The sequence below is a fragment of the Taudactylus pleione genome, unplaced genomic scaffold (assembly GCF_031769625.1).
Source record: "Taudactylus pleione unplaced genomic scaffold, aTauple2 ptg000205l, whole genome shotgun sequence".
Lineage (NCBI taxonomy): Eukaryota > Metazoa > Chordata > Amphibia > Anura > Myobatrachidae > Taudactylus > Taudactylus pleione.
In genome coordinates this window covers 5,172,795-5,186,604 of record NW_028284607.1, presented here as the reverse complement: position 1 = coordinate 5,186,604, position 13,810 = coordinate 5,172,795, and the positions used below count along the sequence as shown (strand labels likewise).

The following is a 13,810-nucleotide window of genomic DNA, read 5'->3' as shown; positions in this document are numbered from 1 at the left end:
AAGAAGTACATGTATTGAAAAATTCTCTTCAGATTCGTGTTGTCAACATACAGGCGGAACGTGCCGGAATTCCATTTTTGAGGCTGAATGCACCTGAATAACATTCCTGAAGGTCTTTTGAAACATGACCTCATCAGGAATGGCATTTCGATACTGTCTGTCAGTGTAGCTTGCAGAAGGTGGCTGGTGCTGGAACCGGGTCTTGGCTCCCAGTGCCGGCAGGGAAGTGGCGGATGCAGCGGTTCAAGTTTGGTGCCACCCTGTGCTCGTGGGCCGGTAGCCAATACGAAAGAGGCAGTGGTGGGAATTTGTATTATTGGGTCACGGACTGGCAGCCAATAGGAAGCGGTGAGCCAATCATGGCTCGCCACGTCATAGCTCAGCACACTCGTAGCATCTTTTATTAGATTCTGCCGAGTGGGAGTGTCAGTTTGGTGGTGGCAGAAGAGAGAAGACGTCAAGTGAAGAGCCCCAGTGGCCGTGGTAGAGGTTAGAAGACGACATGATGCTGAGAAGAGGAGGCAGAAGACAGAAACTGAGGACTAGGGAGTGCTGCAGTGGAAAGAAGCAAAGAGCTAAAAACAAAGCTTCCCACTGCAGCCATTTCCTCTGGTACTGGTAGGTGTCCTTGGGCACCAGTAATCATTAACTCCTCCCTAGACCACCAGGTGTCCGGCACTAGGCCCATGGGGATAGTCAGGCATTAGGTCTGTTGGATGTTGGGATAGTACAGTATAAAGCCTGTGCACAAGTATAAGTGACTCTGGGCCTCTATGTGCCCACATATAGGCAAACTCCATGCCTTAGTCCTGCATTATGTATAAAGTGATCTGGACATTAGGCTCAGGTCACTGGTGTGACCCACAGTAGGCAGGCTCTAAGTCTGAGCCCTGGTATAAGTGGTTCTGGGCATTATGCCAAGGCCACTTCAATTGAGTCAACAATAGGCATGTGCTAGGCCTGAACTCTGGAGTAAAGTGGCTCTGGGTATTAGGCCCATGTCACTCTGTTTGCCACAGATTGGCAATGGCGCTGATTAACTATTAAAGACCATCAGCTGGAGCCTCTGGGGTGGAAAGTCTTCATTGAGTCAGGGAATCAGTCTCAGACAGGTCTCTACCTGTCTGCAAAATCTCACGGCCACGCTGGGAGCAAGGGACAGTCTGCAAAATATTTGCCACTTTATAAGTGTATTCAAACACTGTTTTGACATACACTTCTATACTGGCAAGTAGTTTTCAGACTGTCTCTTAATCCATGCTTGACTCGTGAGACCTCGGGCTCACAGACAGAGAGAATGCAGAGAAGTGAGCCAGTTCAGCAGCAGTCAGCATGGTTACTATATAGGTGTAATGGACTGTTGGGGGTTCAGGTAGGGGGGGCACCTGTCATCCTGTGCGTGTGTGTTTCTTAAGCTGGGTACACACTGTGCCAATACAGTGAATCTGACAGCACAGTTGCCGATCAGTTAAGCTATACAGGCTTACCGATGGGTTGCTCGATGTATGTTCCCTGACATCACAACTGGCCGGGCATTTGAATTTGCCTGACCAGTAGAGCTGTCATTCACCAGCGGTCCCTACAGAAAGTCTATGGGCGGTCGGCTGACAATATATCAGCCGTTCAATATATCTTGGTCGGCTGGGTGTGCCATTTGCTATGCATAGGATAGCACTGGTAAATATACTGTAGATGCTATGGCTAATTGGTTTGAGAGGAATAACTGGTATGCTTCTTGCTCTGTGTACCAGCAGGTCTTGCTGTCTGAGCATCTGTAGTACAATCTGTGTTATGTGAACTGTGGGCACTACTGTTTGACATAATATGTACTGTGTACACTACTGTCTGGTATAATATAAAAGGGTCAGTGCTGTTTGGCATAATTGAACTGTGAGCATTACTATCTCGCATAATGTGAATTTTGTAGCCTACTGTTTGGCATAATATGAATGGGGCAGTGCTTTTTGATATAATATGAACTGTGGGCACAATTATGCGGCATAATGTGAATTGTGGGTTTACTGTTTGGAGGCAGATGAACATCCTCCTCAACACTGCCGTATTGCGGCGATCTCTTTTCAAGTGGGAATGACCACACTACTGTGCTTGGTCAAGCCGCCTCTATAGCAACAAACCTGGAAGGATGTATCGTTGATCCTGTCGGCTGGAACTGGGACCACCCATTACCAAATGTCTAGTTTCGCCTATATTTATATGGATCTGGCTTTTTATAATTGTATTTACCGTGAAACTGACGTTTTTAAAATGTATCCATTATTCTGGCTTTTTTAAAATGTATTTTCTATGGATGTGTTTTTTTTTAAATGTATTTTATGTGGATCAGGTTTGTCAATATTAACATTTATCCTGCTTTTCTCATATATGTAGAATTGATGTGGCTTTCCCTACATATTTAGTATGGGTTCTGGTTTTCTCACATGCAGTACTGTGCAAAAGTTTTAGGCAAGTGTGGAAAACATTGTTGACCACGTTTGAACACCTTCATAGTTCTCTGCTCCAGTCCAGAGTACACCAGCACCTGTACTAGGGAACCCAGTCTGAGGGCCGCGACCTGCGTGTCGGAAGCAGCTAAGTCCAAACCTCCTTGCGATGGTCCTGGTGAATACCGCTGGCACGTTACACTCTGCGCCTCAGTTCTGGTTCTCGTCAATCCCAAAGTATGGGCTAGCATCTATTATCTATCTGTGAGTTGCGACACACCTTCTCAATAATATATACATACATATGCGCGTGGCTCAGGACACCTTCCAATCCTGGAGCTCGCGCTCCACCGGAACCGCCCTCCCTACGCCTGTGTGTGTGTGTGTGTGTGTGTGTGTATGTATGTATGTATGTATGTATGTATGTATGTATATATATATATATATATAGCATAGGAAACAAAGTTTGTGTGCTAACCAGTGCTTTTTTAAAATGAAATCCAGAAACAATTGTCCCAATAGCGTTTGCTTGTAAGAAAATGCCGGTCTCAGATGAGATCACAGCCGATCTTATGCATAAACAACTTCTTAAATCAAGTCAGCGTCTACCCCTTTACACCCGAATTCACACCTCAGGTAAAGATACTGCTAATTAATTAAAAAAATACAGGGGCGCCTCATAGTTTGTTTATATATATATATATATATATATATATATCACAGGGGCTCTGCACTCACCATAATAACTAATAATAATAATAATAATAAACATAATAAACAGTGGGGTTTTGGTTCATGAATTAATCCAATGCATTTAAGCTTGCAGCCCCGATCACAGGACCCCACTTTACTGCAAGTCCCTACTCTATTGCTCAGAATTATAACATGGACATAGCCATCACATTAGTGTTAAACTCAGGGTATGCTATCAAGGTTTAAAGCTCACAGCAACTTTGCTTTTAAACGTGAGACAGTTACCAAGCACACAGGGTATGCTATCAAGGTTTAAAGCTCACAGCAACTTTGCTTTTAAATGTGAGATAGTTACCAAGCACACCCGTGGCAAATCACCTAGGAATACAGCTGATACAAGTTAGATTAAACTAGTTAAAAGGGGTGCATGAGAAAATGTGATCACAAAAATGATTAATTATGAAAATTAAGCAGCGCTTCACAGTGCAGATGGACAATGACCCGAAGCATACTGCAAAAGCAACCAAAGAGTTTTTTAAGGCTAAAAAGTGGAAAGTTATGCAATTGCCAAGTCAATCCCCTGACCTGAAACCGATTTGAGCATGCATTTCACTTGATGAAGACAAAACTGAAGGGAAAATGCCCCAAGAACAAGCAGGAACTGAAGACATTTGCAGTAGAGGCCTGGCAGAGCATCACCAGGGATGAAACCCAGTGTCTGGTGATGTCTATGCTTTCCAGACTTCAGGCTGTAATTGCCTGCACAGGATTTGCAACAAAGTATTAAAAAGTGAAAGTTAGATTTAGGATTGTTTAGTTTGTCCCATTACTTTTGGCCCCTTAAAAAGTGGGAGGCACATATAGAAACCGTTGTAATTCCTACACCGTTCACCTGATTTGGATGTAATTACCCTCAAATTAAATCTGAAAGTCTGCAGTTAAAGCACATCTTGTTTGTTTCATTTCAAAGCCATTGTGGTGGTGAATAAAGGCCAAAATATGAAAATTCTGTCAATGTCCCAATATTTATGCACCTGACTGTATATGTGTGTCCCAGATTCCTATCATATGTGTTTTAAAACCACAGGAGTAGTCTGTTATGCCAAACAGACCAGAAGTGTCGGCTTTTGGTAAAAGCCGGATAATGGGATAGATGTATGATAGCGGCAATTAGCGTGCCGCTATAACGCTTCCTGCTTCTCATCGGCCGGAGAAGGGGAGCGTTAACTCCCCCTTCGGCGCTACCCGCTAGAGACCACAGCGCATCAGCCTAGTGCTGATGCCCTGTGTCTCTGTCCTGTCTGGCTCCACTGAGCATGCGCGGGATCTCACAATATCGCAAGATTCCCGCGTGCAGCCTGGAGCCAGCAGCAGGGACAGCGCTGTCCCTGCTGTGGAGATAGGGCAGCGCCAGGCTGTAGCTGTCAATAACGACAGCTACAGCGGGCCGAACGGTCAGGCGATCTGACCGTTCGTACATCGCCCAGGCTATCGGCACTGCTATCTTGTAGATAGCAGCGCAGATAATGACAGGGGCGCATACATCGGGGAGAAGCGGTATCAGCACACATAACTTGCGCTTATACCGCTTCTGGGCTTCTTACATCTCCCCCAATGGGTTCTATGGGTGTGGATGTGAGAAGAGAAGGGAGGGCTCCATCCACAGGCCATTCCATATGTTGGGCCTTTCAGTCTGAGAGCAGGCTGATTAGTAGTTGTACCTGGAAGTGGCTCAGATAAGCTGTGTTAGGTTTTGGTTGAGTGTCTCGCATACCCTGGGGGAGAACAGACACAGAGACACTGTGTTATTCGGAAGTGCTGTGTTTGTGTTTGTGGTAAGGCAGTAGGCTCTGCCACTTGTAGAGAGGAATAACCTGTCTAGTTAGTGCCCAGACGCGCTAGGATTTATTTTTATGTTTTGGTGATTTTGTTGTTTATATTGCACAATAAAACTGGTTCCAACCAGCTTGCACGAAAACCCTGAACAGGTGTGCTGTTTCCTGGCTGCTGTGTGTAAGGGGGTGTCCATCTGCCCAATATATATATTATAGTGTGTGTGTGTGTGTATATGTATGTATGTATGTATGTGTATATATATATATATATATATATATATATATATAATATATTAGTGTGGATTCTGGTGTTCTGTGGGTATGTGCGAAATTACAGCAGTTTCTGTATTTGTATAGTTTTATATGTTATATTATATATTGATATGTTATTTTAACACCCCTACAGCCCAAATGTTGACAAATTATTATTTATTTTTAAATAAACTGATCTACGCCCCAATTGATGCCCCACCTGGCTGTAGCTCCACCCACATCTCCCCCACCCCCCTTCTCCCAGGAGTTCCTGAAGCTTTTTCTAGAAAACTAGCACTGTCAACATATCTATATAACAAGCGAGAAAGTGTCTGTCTGTTTTATTTGGCCTTTATGCACAGACAGAGTTTTGGACCTAGCTCCACCACACTTGGCATGGTGGTGTAATTTGAACAGGATTAGGTTTTTGCCTAGGTTTGAACTTCATCAGGGCCACACACTGTCACACAATCCCTAAAAATGGGGACACTCATAAGTTACACAGGTTCCAAGGCTGGCTCCAGTGGAAATTGGCACTCTGCCAAAAACCTGTGTCAAAGCTACAAATGTATCTTTATACTCTCACAGGCTGAGTAAACTTTGACTCATGCAAGTTTATATTAAATCCAGAGGTAGCTCCTTTTAAAGTGTCCATATATTTTAGTCATCCCCCTGTATTTGCATGCAAGAGCATAACTCAAACTTTGAGGGCCATATAGGAAGATCTTAAAAAGGCCACCCCAGATGTAATAAAAACACATAAAACTGCCCCCAAACAGAGCCCATTCATGTTATGCCACACAGTGCCCATTCAGGTTATGCCACACAGTAGCACCCCTTACACACATTATGCCATGCAGTAGCAGTGTCCCTTATATATTATGCCACACAATAATGCCCCTTACACTACACTAATGCCCATTACATATTATACCATACAGTAATGTCCTTTACAGATTATGCCACATATTGCCCCATATAGCACATTATTCCACACAACAGTAGTACCCCTTACACATTATGCCCCACAGTAATTCCCATTATAAAATTATGCCCCACAGTAATGCCATTACATATTATGCCCTCCCCCCAGTAACTCACCTCTCTGTGTCCTTTCAGCACCCTCTTGCCACTCCCTGTGTGCCCTAGGAAACATTTCACAAACCGCCCCTGCTCCCTCCAATTCATAATATGCCATGCATCAGTCTCTCCAGTTTATAATATGCCACACAGCAGTGTCCCAAATTTATAATATACTATATAGAATATGCCACACAGCAGAGCCCCAAAATCATAATGTACCTCATAACACTGCCAAAAATTCATAATATGCCACACAGCTGTGCCACACATTCACTATATGCCACTCAGCCATAAATTATGCCTTCAATTTTTTTTTTGTGGACTTAGCGGCGACCTCCAGTGGCTGGCGCCCTAATAGCACCAGCCCTGGTGCCATCAGCAACCAGCAGGCGTGGATTTGGTGCTGGGATGCCAGGTAATTACAGTTGGCGTACTGGCAGGCAGTGGCAGACTTAGAAAGACAGCACTGGCGCAATTTGAATCTGCCGCCGGTCACAAGTCAATTGGAGCTTGCAGACCAGCACCCAATCATGAGCCGCCACTACTGATTGGCTGCCGGTCCACAAGTTGTGATTGCTTCGTGACTGGTGGCGCTGTTTCTCCATGCCTGTCTGCCGGTGTGCCAACACCAAATCGACACTGGTGACACCCAGGCTCCCCTGGGAGGCCCTGACTGGACAGGCCCACCGTGTGTGGGTGTGCGCGAGTGCAGAGGGAGCGGTGGGCCACAGATGCAGCTCAGGCACCATAGCAGCCGCACTCCTTGCACCCACGGTAGTTACGCAACTGTTTGCATGCATGTTAGCAAACAGAGGGGTCCTTTTCAGGATCAATGGAATGGGGTTATAGGCGAGGGCAATGTAAACAAATAAAGGCTGTAGGTGTACTTTAGGGTCCAGTCTACAACCTGCGCAATGCCGGGTATATCAGCTAGTTTCAAAATCATTGCCTTAGTGTATGACATGCAAACTAAAGGTCATTTGATTTATAAAGCTGAAAGTGTGGCTACGAAGAGCAAATGTATCTGTTGTGATGTAATTTGCCTATTGTTGAGTGAATATGTCCATTTGCAGTGAAGCTTATGGTCTAAATGCGACATTTGGAGCAACTGCTCAGGGTCCAAATGTTCTCTACTTTTGATGGGATGAGTTGGGCAGATAAGGGCATCACTACTAAATGCAGGCTATGCATATATTGGGTAACACGGAATCGGTATGAATTCGATTCCCGGCAGCGCCTGGCCGACAACAGCAGAGTTCCCGGCAGTGGAAGCCCGGCAGCGCTGGAAATCCCGATCGTGGATAGGTAAGTACTAACTAACCTAAACCCCTAACCCTAACCCTCCTTAGGGGTGCCTAACCCTAACCTCCCCCCCAAGTGCCTAACCCTAATCCCCCCTCTAAGTGCCTAACCCTAACCCCCCTTCCCCGTTGCCTAAACCCACGGGGGGGTGCCTAACCCTAAGTCCCCCCCGGGTGCCCTAAACCTAACCCCCCCCCCCGCAGCTGTCCGCTCGCGGCGCCCGGCATCCCTTCGATCGGGGTGCCGGGCGCCGGTCTTCCGTGATCGGGGAAATGTCAGGCGTCTACATCTAGATGCCTGGCATTTCACCCTCGCCGGGATATGACAGTCGGGAAGCTGGCTACCGGTATTAAGGCAGCTGGCTTCCCGATTGTATAACGGGTAACACAGGTTCTTTCTATAAACTGACCTTCCTTTTGCCAGTGCTTTGTATATGTCCGTCATCAGGAATCACCTTATACTCTGACATATGCTAGGTCTACAGGACTATATTGTCAGGGTCCAGACCACAGTCCTTATAATCTTTTTCCTCTTCATTTTGTTTTTACACAGGTAAAACAGAGGTAATTAATGCACGTGAGAAAGCCCCATTAAATGCCACAGAGGGAATGTTTGGGAACAGTACTGAGTTATCTCAGAAAGGTAAGGAAAGTACTGTATGGTGCTGAAATATTCAAAGCGCTGAATTACTATCATATCATACAAGGTAACAAAACAAGACTTAAATATTTTTTGGTTTATTACAATCACACTGCCGCATCGCTTCACAATGTCACATATAGAACGAAATATGCCTGTAGTCTTTTTGGTATTCACAAATGCATCATGGCTTTCTTTCTGCATGAATTCTTTACACATACTGAACCTTCCAACTGTCCTAGAGCACTTTTTCGGCTATCCCATCTGCAGACAACATTGTCCAGTGGAGGGCCACCATGAGCAATTTCAGGCCCTGGTACAAAAAGTGGGGGGGCAGTAGTCATGCTATATTGAACATATGAGATCCCCTGTAGATGCATTTCTGAAAGGCGTGTCCCCACAAGCCCAGGCCACAATAATTTGAACCCACCCCTCACCCCATCTGCACCACTGGTCCTGCAAAGGGAAAGTTGGGAGGTATGTCTCATTCACTGCTGCTACGCATAGTGTTTTTTGTGGTCATGAAAGGGTGTTGAGATAAGGGCTAGTGGTTGCCCAGCATTCGTAAGCACTGGACACGCATCCAACTTGACATGTGACCACACCCCCTTCTCATTCCGCTTCTTCAAAGGCTGCGTGGTAACCCTTATACCACCTTTTTCAAATGAGTTGATGTTTTGTCTGTATGTAAGAGCAAAAGTCTGTGCGTCATGGGTCCTGTAGCAGTCAGCTATGAGAAGGAGAGGTGAAGCGAAAAAAAAAGCAATGTATTCATAGTGGTTAAAGTAAATCTAAGTCTAAGCTCTTGGCATCAGAGCAGCAATGTACAGTCTCTGGCACTGTGTCCTCTGTATAGACCTTACTCACAGTACAGGGACAATATCAAATAAATCATACCATGCACCCAGGACGTGGTGATGTTCAACATTTATTAAACATGGAAGATTAAAACAACATAGCTGTGGAATTGGAGATATACAAATTAAATTATATTTACATAAAGTTACAAATAATTGAAGCCGTGTGATGCTAAAATGTAAACATGACAAACCAGAGTAATGGAAAAGGCTATTTGTTTTACATTATTATTATTTTTAAGTTAAATAGAACTCTGATACTACTCTGTTTTGTGCTTCCCTGGGATTTTTCTCCAGATATTTATCGCAAAGTTTCAAAACACATCAGTGTTGTACAAAGGGTATATAAATGGGATGTAGTTAGATGCCGACGGACGGGATGCCGGCTGTTGAAATCACGGCGTCTGAATCCCAACCCGGGACTAAACATAAGCAACGCCGGAATCCTGACAGCTTGCATCCCGAACGCAAGTAAAGCGGGGCCGGCTTAGTGTTAGGCTATGGACAGGGGGGGTTAAGTTGGGGCACTGGGGGGAAGGGGTTAGGGTTATGCACTAAGGGGGGAGGGATAGGTTCAGGAACCAAGGGGGGAGGGTTAGGTTTAGGTACTACTAACTGGAAGGATTAAGGTGTAAGAAGGGAGGGTTAGGGTGGGGAGGATTAGGGTGCAAGAAGGTTAGGGTTAGAGCAGGGATTCCCAACCACGGTCCTCAAGGCACACTAACAGTCCTGGTTTTAAGGCTGGCCATACTTGAGCACAGGTGACCTAATTAGTACTTCACTTATTTTGATTTAACCCTCTGTGCTTAAGCATGGATATGACTAAAACCAGGACTGTTAGTGTGCCTTGAGGACCGAGGTTGGGAATCACTGGGTTAGAGGTAGAAGGGGGAAGGGTTAGGATGCTTATTTAGCCCTGACGGGATACTGAGCATCGGGATGCCGCTGTTGATATTTTGACAGCTAACATCCAGACTGACGGTTTTTCATACCAAACCCATATAAATATACACAGTTATTTAGAAACCTTAAAGGACACACAAACTGAAAAAATGAAAATGTCCATGCATTAAAAGCTAAATTAAAGCACTGCTCAAATTTCTCCTGTGTTTCCTTACCAGATTTATTAAAAAGTAGATGTTAAAGGGCTCTATTTTACTACAATCTGCATTTGTAATGCAGATAGTAGTGTGATATTACCAACTGAATTCGCATTGCAATATCACAGGGATTTACTACAAATCCCTTGCAGGGACAAAGCTTGCGAGAAAGCTCTGTCCCTGTGAATCCCCTCCGGAGCCTTATCACAGTATTTTCGCAAAAAATACTGTGACAAGTGCCCCACACATGCACCGACTGGCCGCCGCTGCTACCCCCGTCGCCTAGCCCCGCCCTGTTGCTAAGCCCCGCCCCCCGCGACCCCCCCTCAATTACACTTACCTGCAGTTATCGGGTCTCCGGTGATGTCCTCTGTTGCTCTGGTCAGCTGACATCCCATACTGCACTGGGACCCTGTCAGGTGACGACCGGGCCCCAGTGCAGCATGGGAGACCAGCTGACCGGAGGGAGGACATCACCGGAGCCCCGAACTCCGGTCCCTGGACTCAGGTAAGTTTGATTTTTTTTTACTCTTTTTTTTACAGTGAATTAGTGTGTGGCCTGTTTAGACCACACAGCTTATTACTGGAGCCGGCTCCGGGCTCTGCTCTGCACGTTAGAGCGTAGCAGGAGTCCGGTAACCGGGGGAGACCCTGGATAACGCCACCTCCAGGTGGCGTTATTATCACAGGGCTTTCCCCAGTATGTTTTCACATTTTATTTTAACTTTGGCCAGATCACATTTCCCATTATGGGAAATGCGATCTGCTTACTAAAAATAAGTGATACTTAGGGGTTGGAGTATAATTTTACAGTTTCTACTCCAATTGCCCTTTAGTAACTTTAGGTGACACTACAATAAAGTGAAAAGAGTGTGAAAACACCCTTTTTCACATTATTTTAGTAAAAATAATGTTAATAAATAGAGCCCAAAGAGTGATAGAATGGACCTCTAGCTCCAGTATACTCAAGGCCATTGCACGGTTTCTTGGTGCCCTAGGCAAAGCTTCAGCTACTTTCCTCACATGCCCCATGTTGCGTCAGCTTCTATCTCACATATCCCTCTGCCCAGCAGCTCATTCCTCACATGCACATCTGCCCACCAACATTTCCCTCACATGCACATCTGCCCACCAACATTTCCCTCACATGCACATCTGCCCTCCACCATTTCCCTCACATGCACATCTGCCCTCCAACATTTCCCTCATATGCACATCTGCCCTCCAACATTTCCCTCACATGCACATCTGCCTACCAACATTTCCCTCACATGCACATCTGCCCTCTAACATTTCCCTCACATGCACATCTGCCCTCCAACATTTCCCTCATCTGCACATCTGCCCTCCAACATTCCCTTCACATGCACATTTGCCCACCAACATTCCCCTCACATGCACATTTGCCCACCACCATTCCCCTCACATGCACATCTGCCCACCAACATTTCCTTCACATGCACATCTGCCCTCCACCATTTCCAACACATGCACATCTGCCCACCAACATTTCCATCACATGCGTTCTGCCCTCCAACATTTCCTCACATGCACATCTGCCCTCCAATATTTCCATCACATGCGTTCTGCCCTCCAACATTTCCATCACATGCACATCTGCCCTCCACCATTTCCAACACATGGACATCTGCCCACCAACATTTCCATCACATGCGTTCTGCCCTCCAACATTTCCATCGCATGCACATCTGTCCTCCACCATTTCCCTCACATGCACATCTGCACTCCAATATTTCCCTCACATGCACATCTGCCCTCCACCATTTCCCTCATATGCACATCTGCCCTCCAACATTTCCTTCACATGCACATTTGCCCACCAACATTCCCCTCACATGCACATTTGCCCACCAACATTTACCTCACATGCACATCTGCCCACCACCATTCCCCTCACATGCACATCTGCCCACCAACATTTCCCTCACATGCACATCTGCCTACCAACATTTCCCTCACATGCACATCTGCCTACCAACATTTCCCTCACATGCACATCTGCCTACCAACATTTCCCTCACATGCACATCTGCCCTCTAACATTTCCCTCACATGCACATCTGCCCACCAACATTTCCCTCATCTGCACATCTGCCCTCCAACATTCCCTTCACATGCACATTTGCCCTCCAACATTTCCCTCATATGCACATCTGCCTACCAACATTTCCCTCACATGCACATCTGCCCACCAACATTTCCTTCACATGCACATCTGCCCTCCACCATTTCCAACACATGCGCATCTGCCCACCAACATTTCCATCACATGCGTTCTGCCCTCCAACATTTCCTCACATGCACATCTGCCCTCCAATATTTCCATCACATGCGTTCTGCCCTCCAACATTTCCAACACATGCACATCTGCCCACCAACATTTCCATCACATGCGTTCTGCCCTCCAACATTTCCATCACATGCACATCTGTCCTCCACCATTTCCCTCACATGCGCATCTGCCCTCCACCATTTCCCTCATATGCACATCTGCCCTCCAACATTTCCTTCACATGCACATTTGCCCACCAACATTCCCCTCACATGCACATTTGCCCACCAACATTTACCTCACATGCACATCTGCCCACCACCATTCCCCTCACATGCACATCTGCCCACCAACATTTCCCTCACATGCACATCTGCCCTCCACCATTTCCCTCACATGCACATCTGCCCTCCACCATTTCCCTCACATGCACATCTGCCCACCAACATTTCCATCACATGCGTTCTGCCCTCCACCATTTCCCTCACATGCACATCTGCCCTCCAACATTTCCCTCACATGCACATCTGCCCTCCAACATTTCCCTCACATGCACATCTGCCCTCCAACATTTCCCTCACATGCACATCTGCCTACAGTTTTTCGCTTACCTATCCTATTGCCCAAACCAAAGAAACAAGAGGAGTTCTATCTACATAGTGCACTATAGACCACTATTCTTTAAAATACATAATTAGTTTATTTCCCCTAAATTGGGATTCTGATAAGTGATGATTACACTGGGGAACAAAAAAATATATAAGATCGGTTTGAGAGTACTCGCAGGTCCCATTTTCGCATCAGATTTTCGCTATAGCTGAATTGGTTTCAGTTTTCAAATTAAATGAAAATTATAAAATTCAATTATTTTCTCCATTTACTAGCCTAGGCCGCTTTACTTAACAGAATCGACTTAGTTTTGCTTTTTTAACAACTACCCTCTTTCAACAATAACAAGAATAACAAGAATTTGTTTTATTTGTGATAACGTAGCTCGTAGTCACGTTTGAGACACATAACACATTCATATCTCCTCACTAACGCTGGGAGGAGGCGTGGCAGTGCACTGCTGAGCCTGCTGGGAAATCCTGACCACAGCCACGCCTCCTCCCAGCATACAGAGAAGAGCAACGGAGAGGACTGAGTGACGCAGTTAGCACACCTCCAGTTCCTTTGCTCAGCCCTCTCTCTGTCCCACCACAACCAATTTCCTGCCGTTTGGGGTTGTTTTGTTCAGTACGTCCTCGGCTTTTTGTTGGGAGTTAGCACTGAATGTGTGAAACAAAACTTTTTCGCCATAAAAATTAGTTCTTCA

General features: G+C 45.7%; 1 protein-coding gene across 1 annotated transcript in view; it reads left to right on the top strand.

Moving 5' to 3' along the window:
- GGT1 (gamma-glutamyltransferase 1) overlaps nt 1-13,810 on the top strand; it is a 138,241-nt gene that overhangs the window by 65,423 nt on the left and 59,008 nt on the right. The window contains exon 4 of the mRNA XM_088477964.1: nt 8,159-8,248. Coding sequence (XP_088334090.1) covers nt 8,159-8,248 — 90 coding nt within the window. The remainder of the gene's footprint in view (nt 1-8,158; nt 8,249-13,810) is intronic.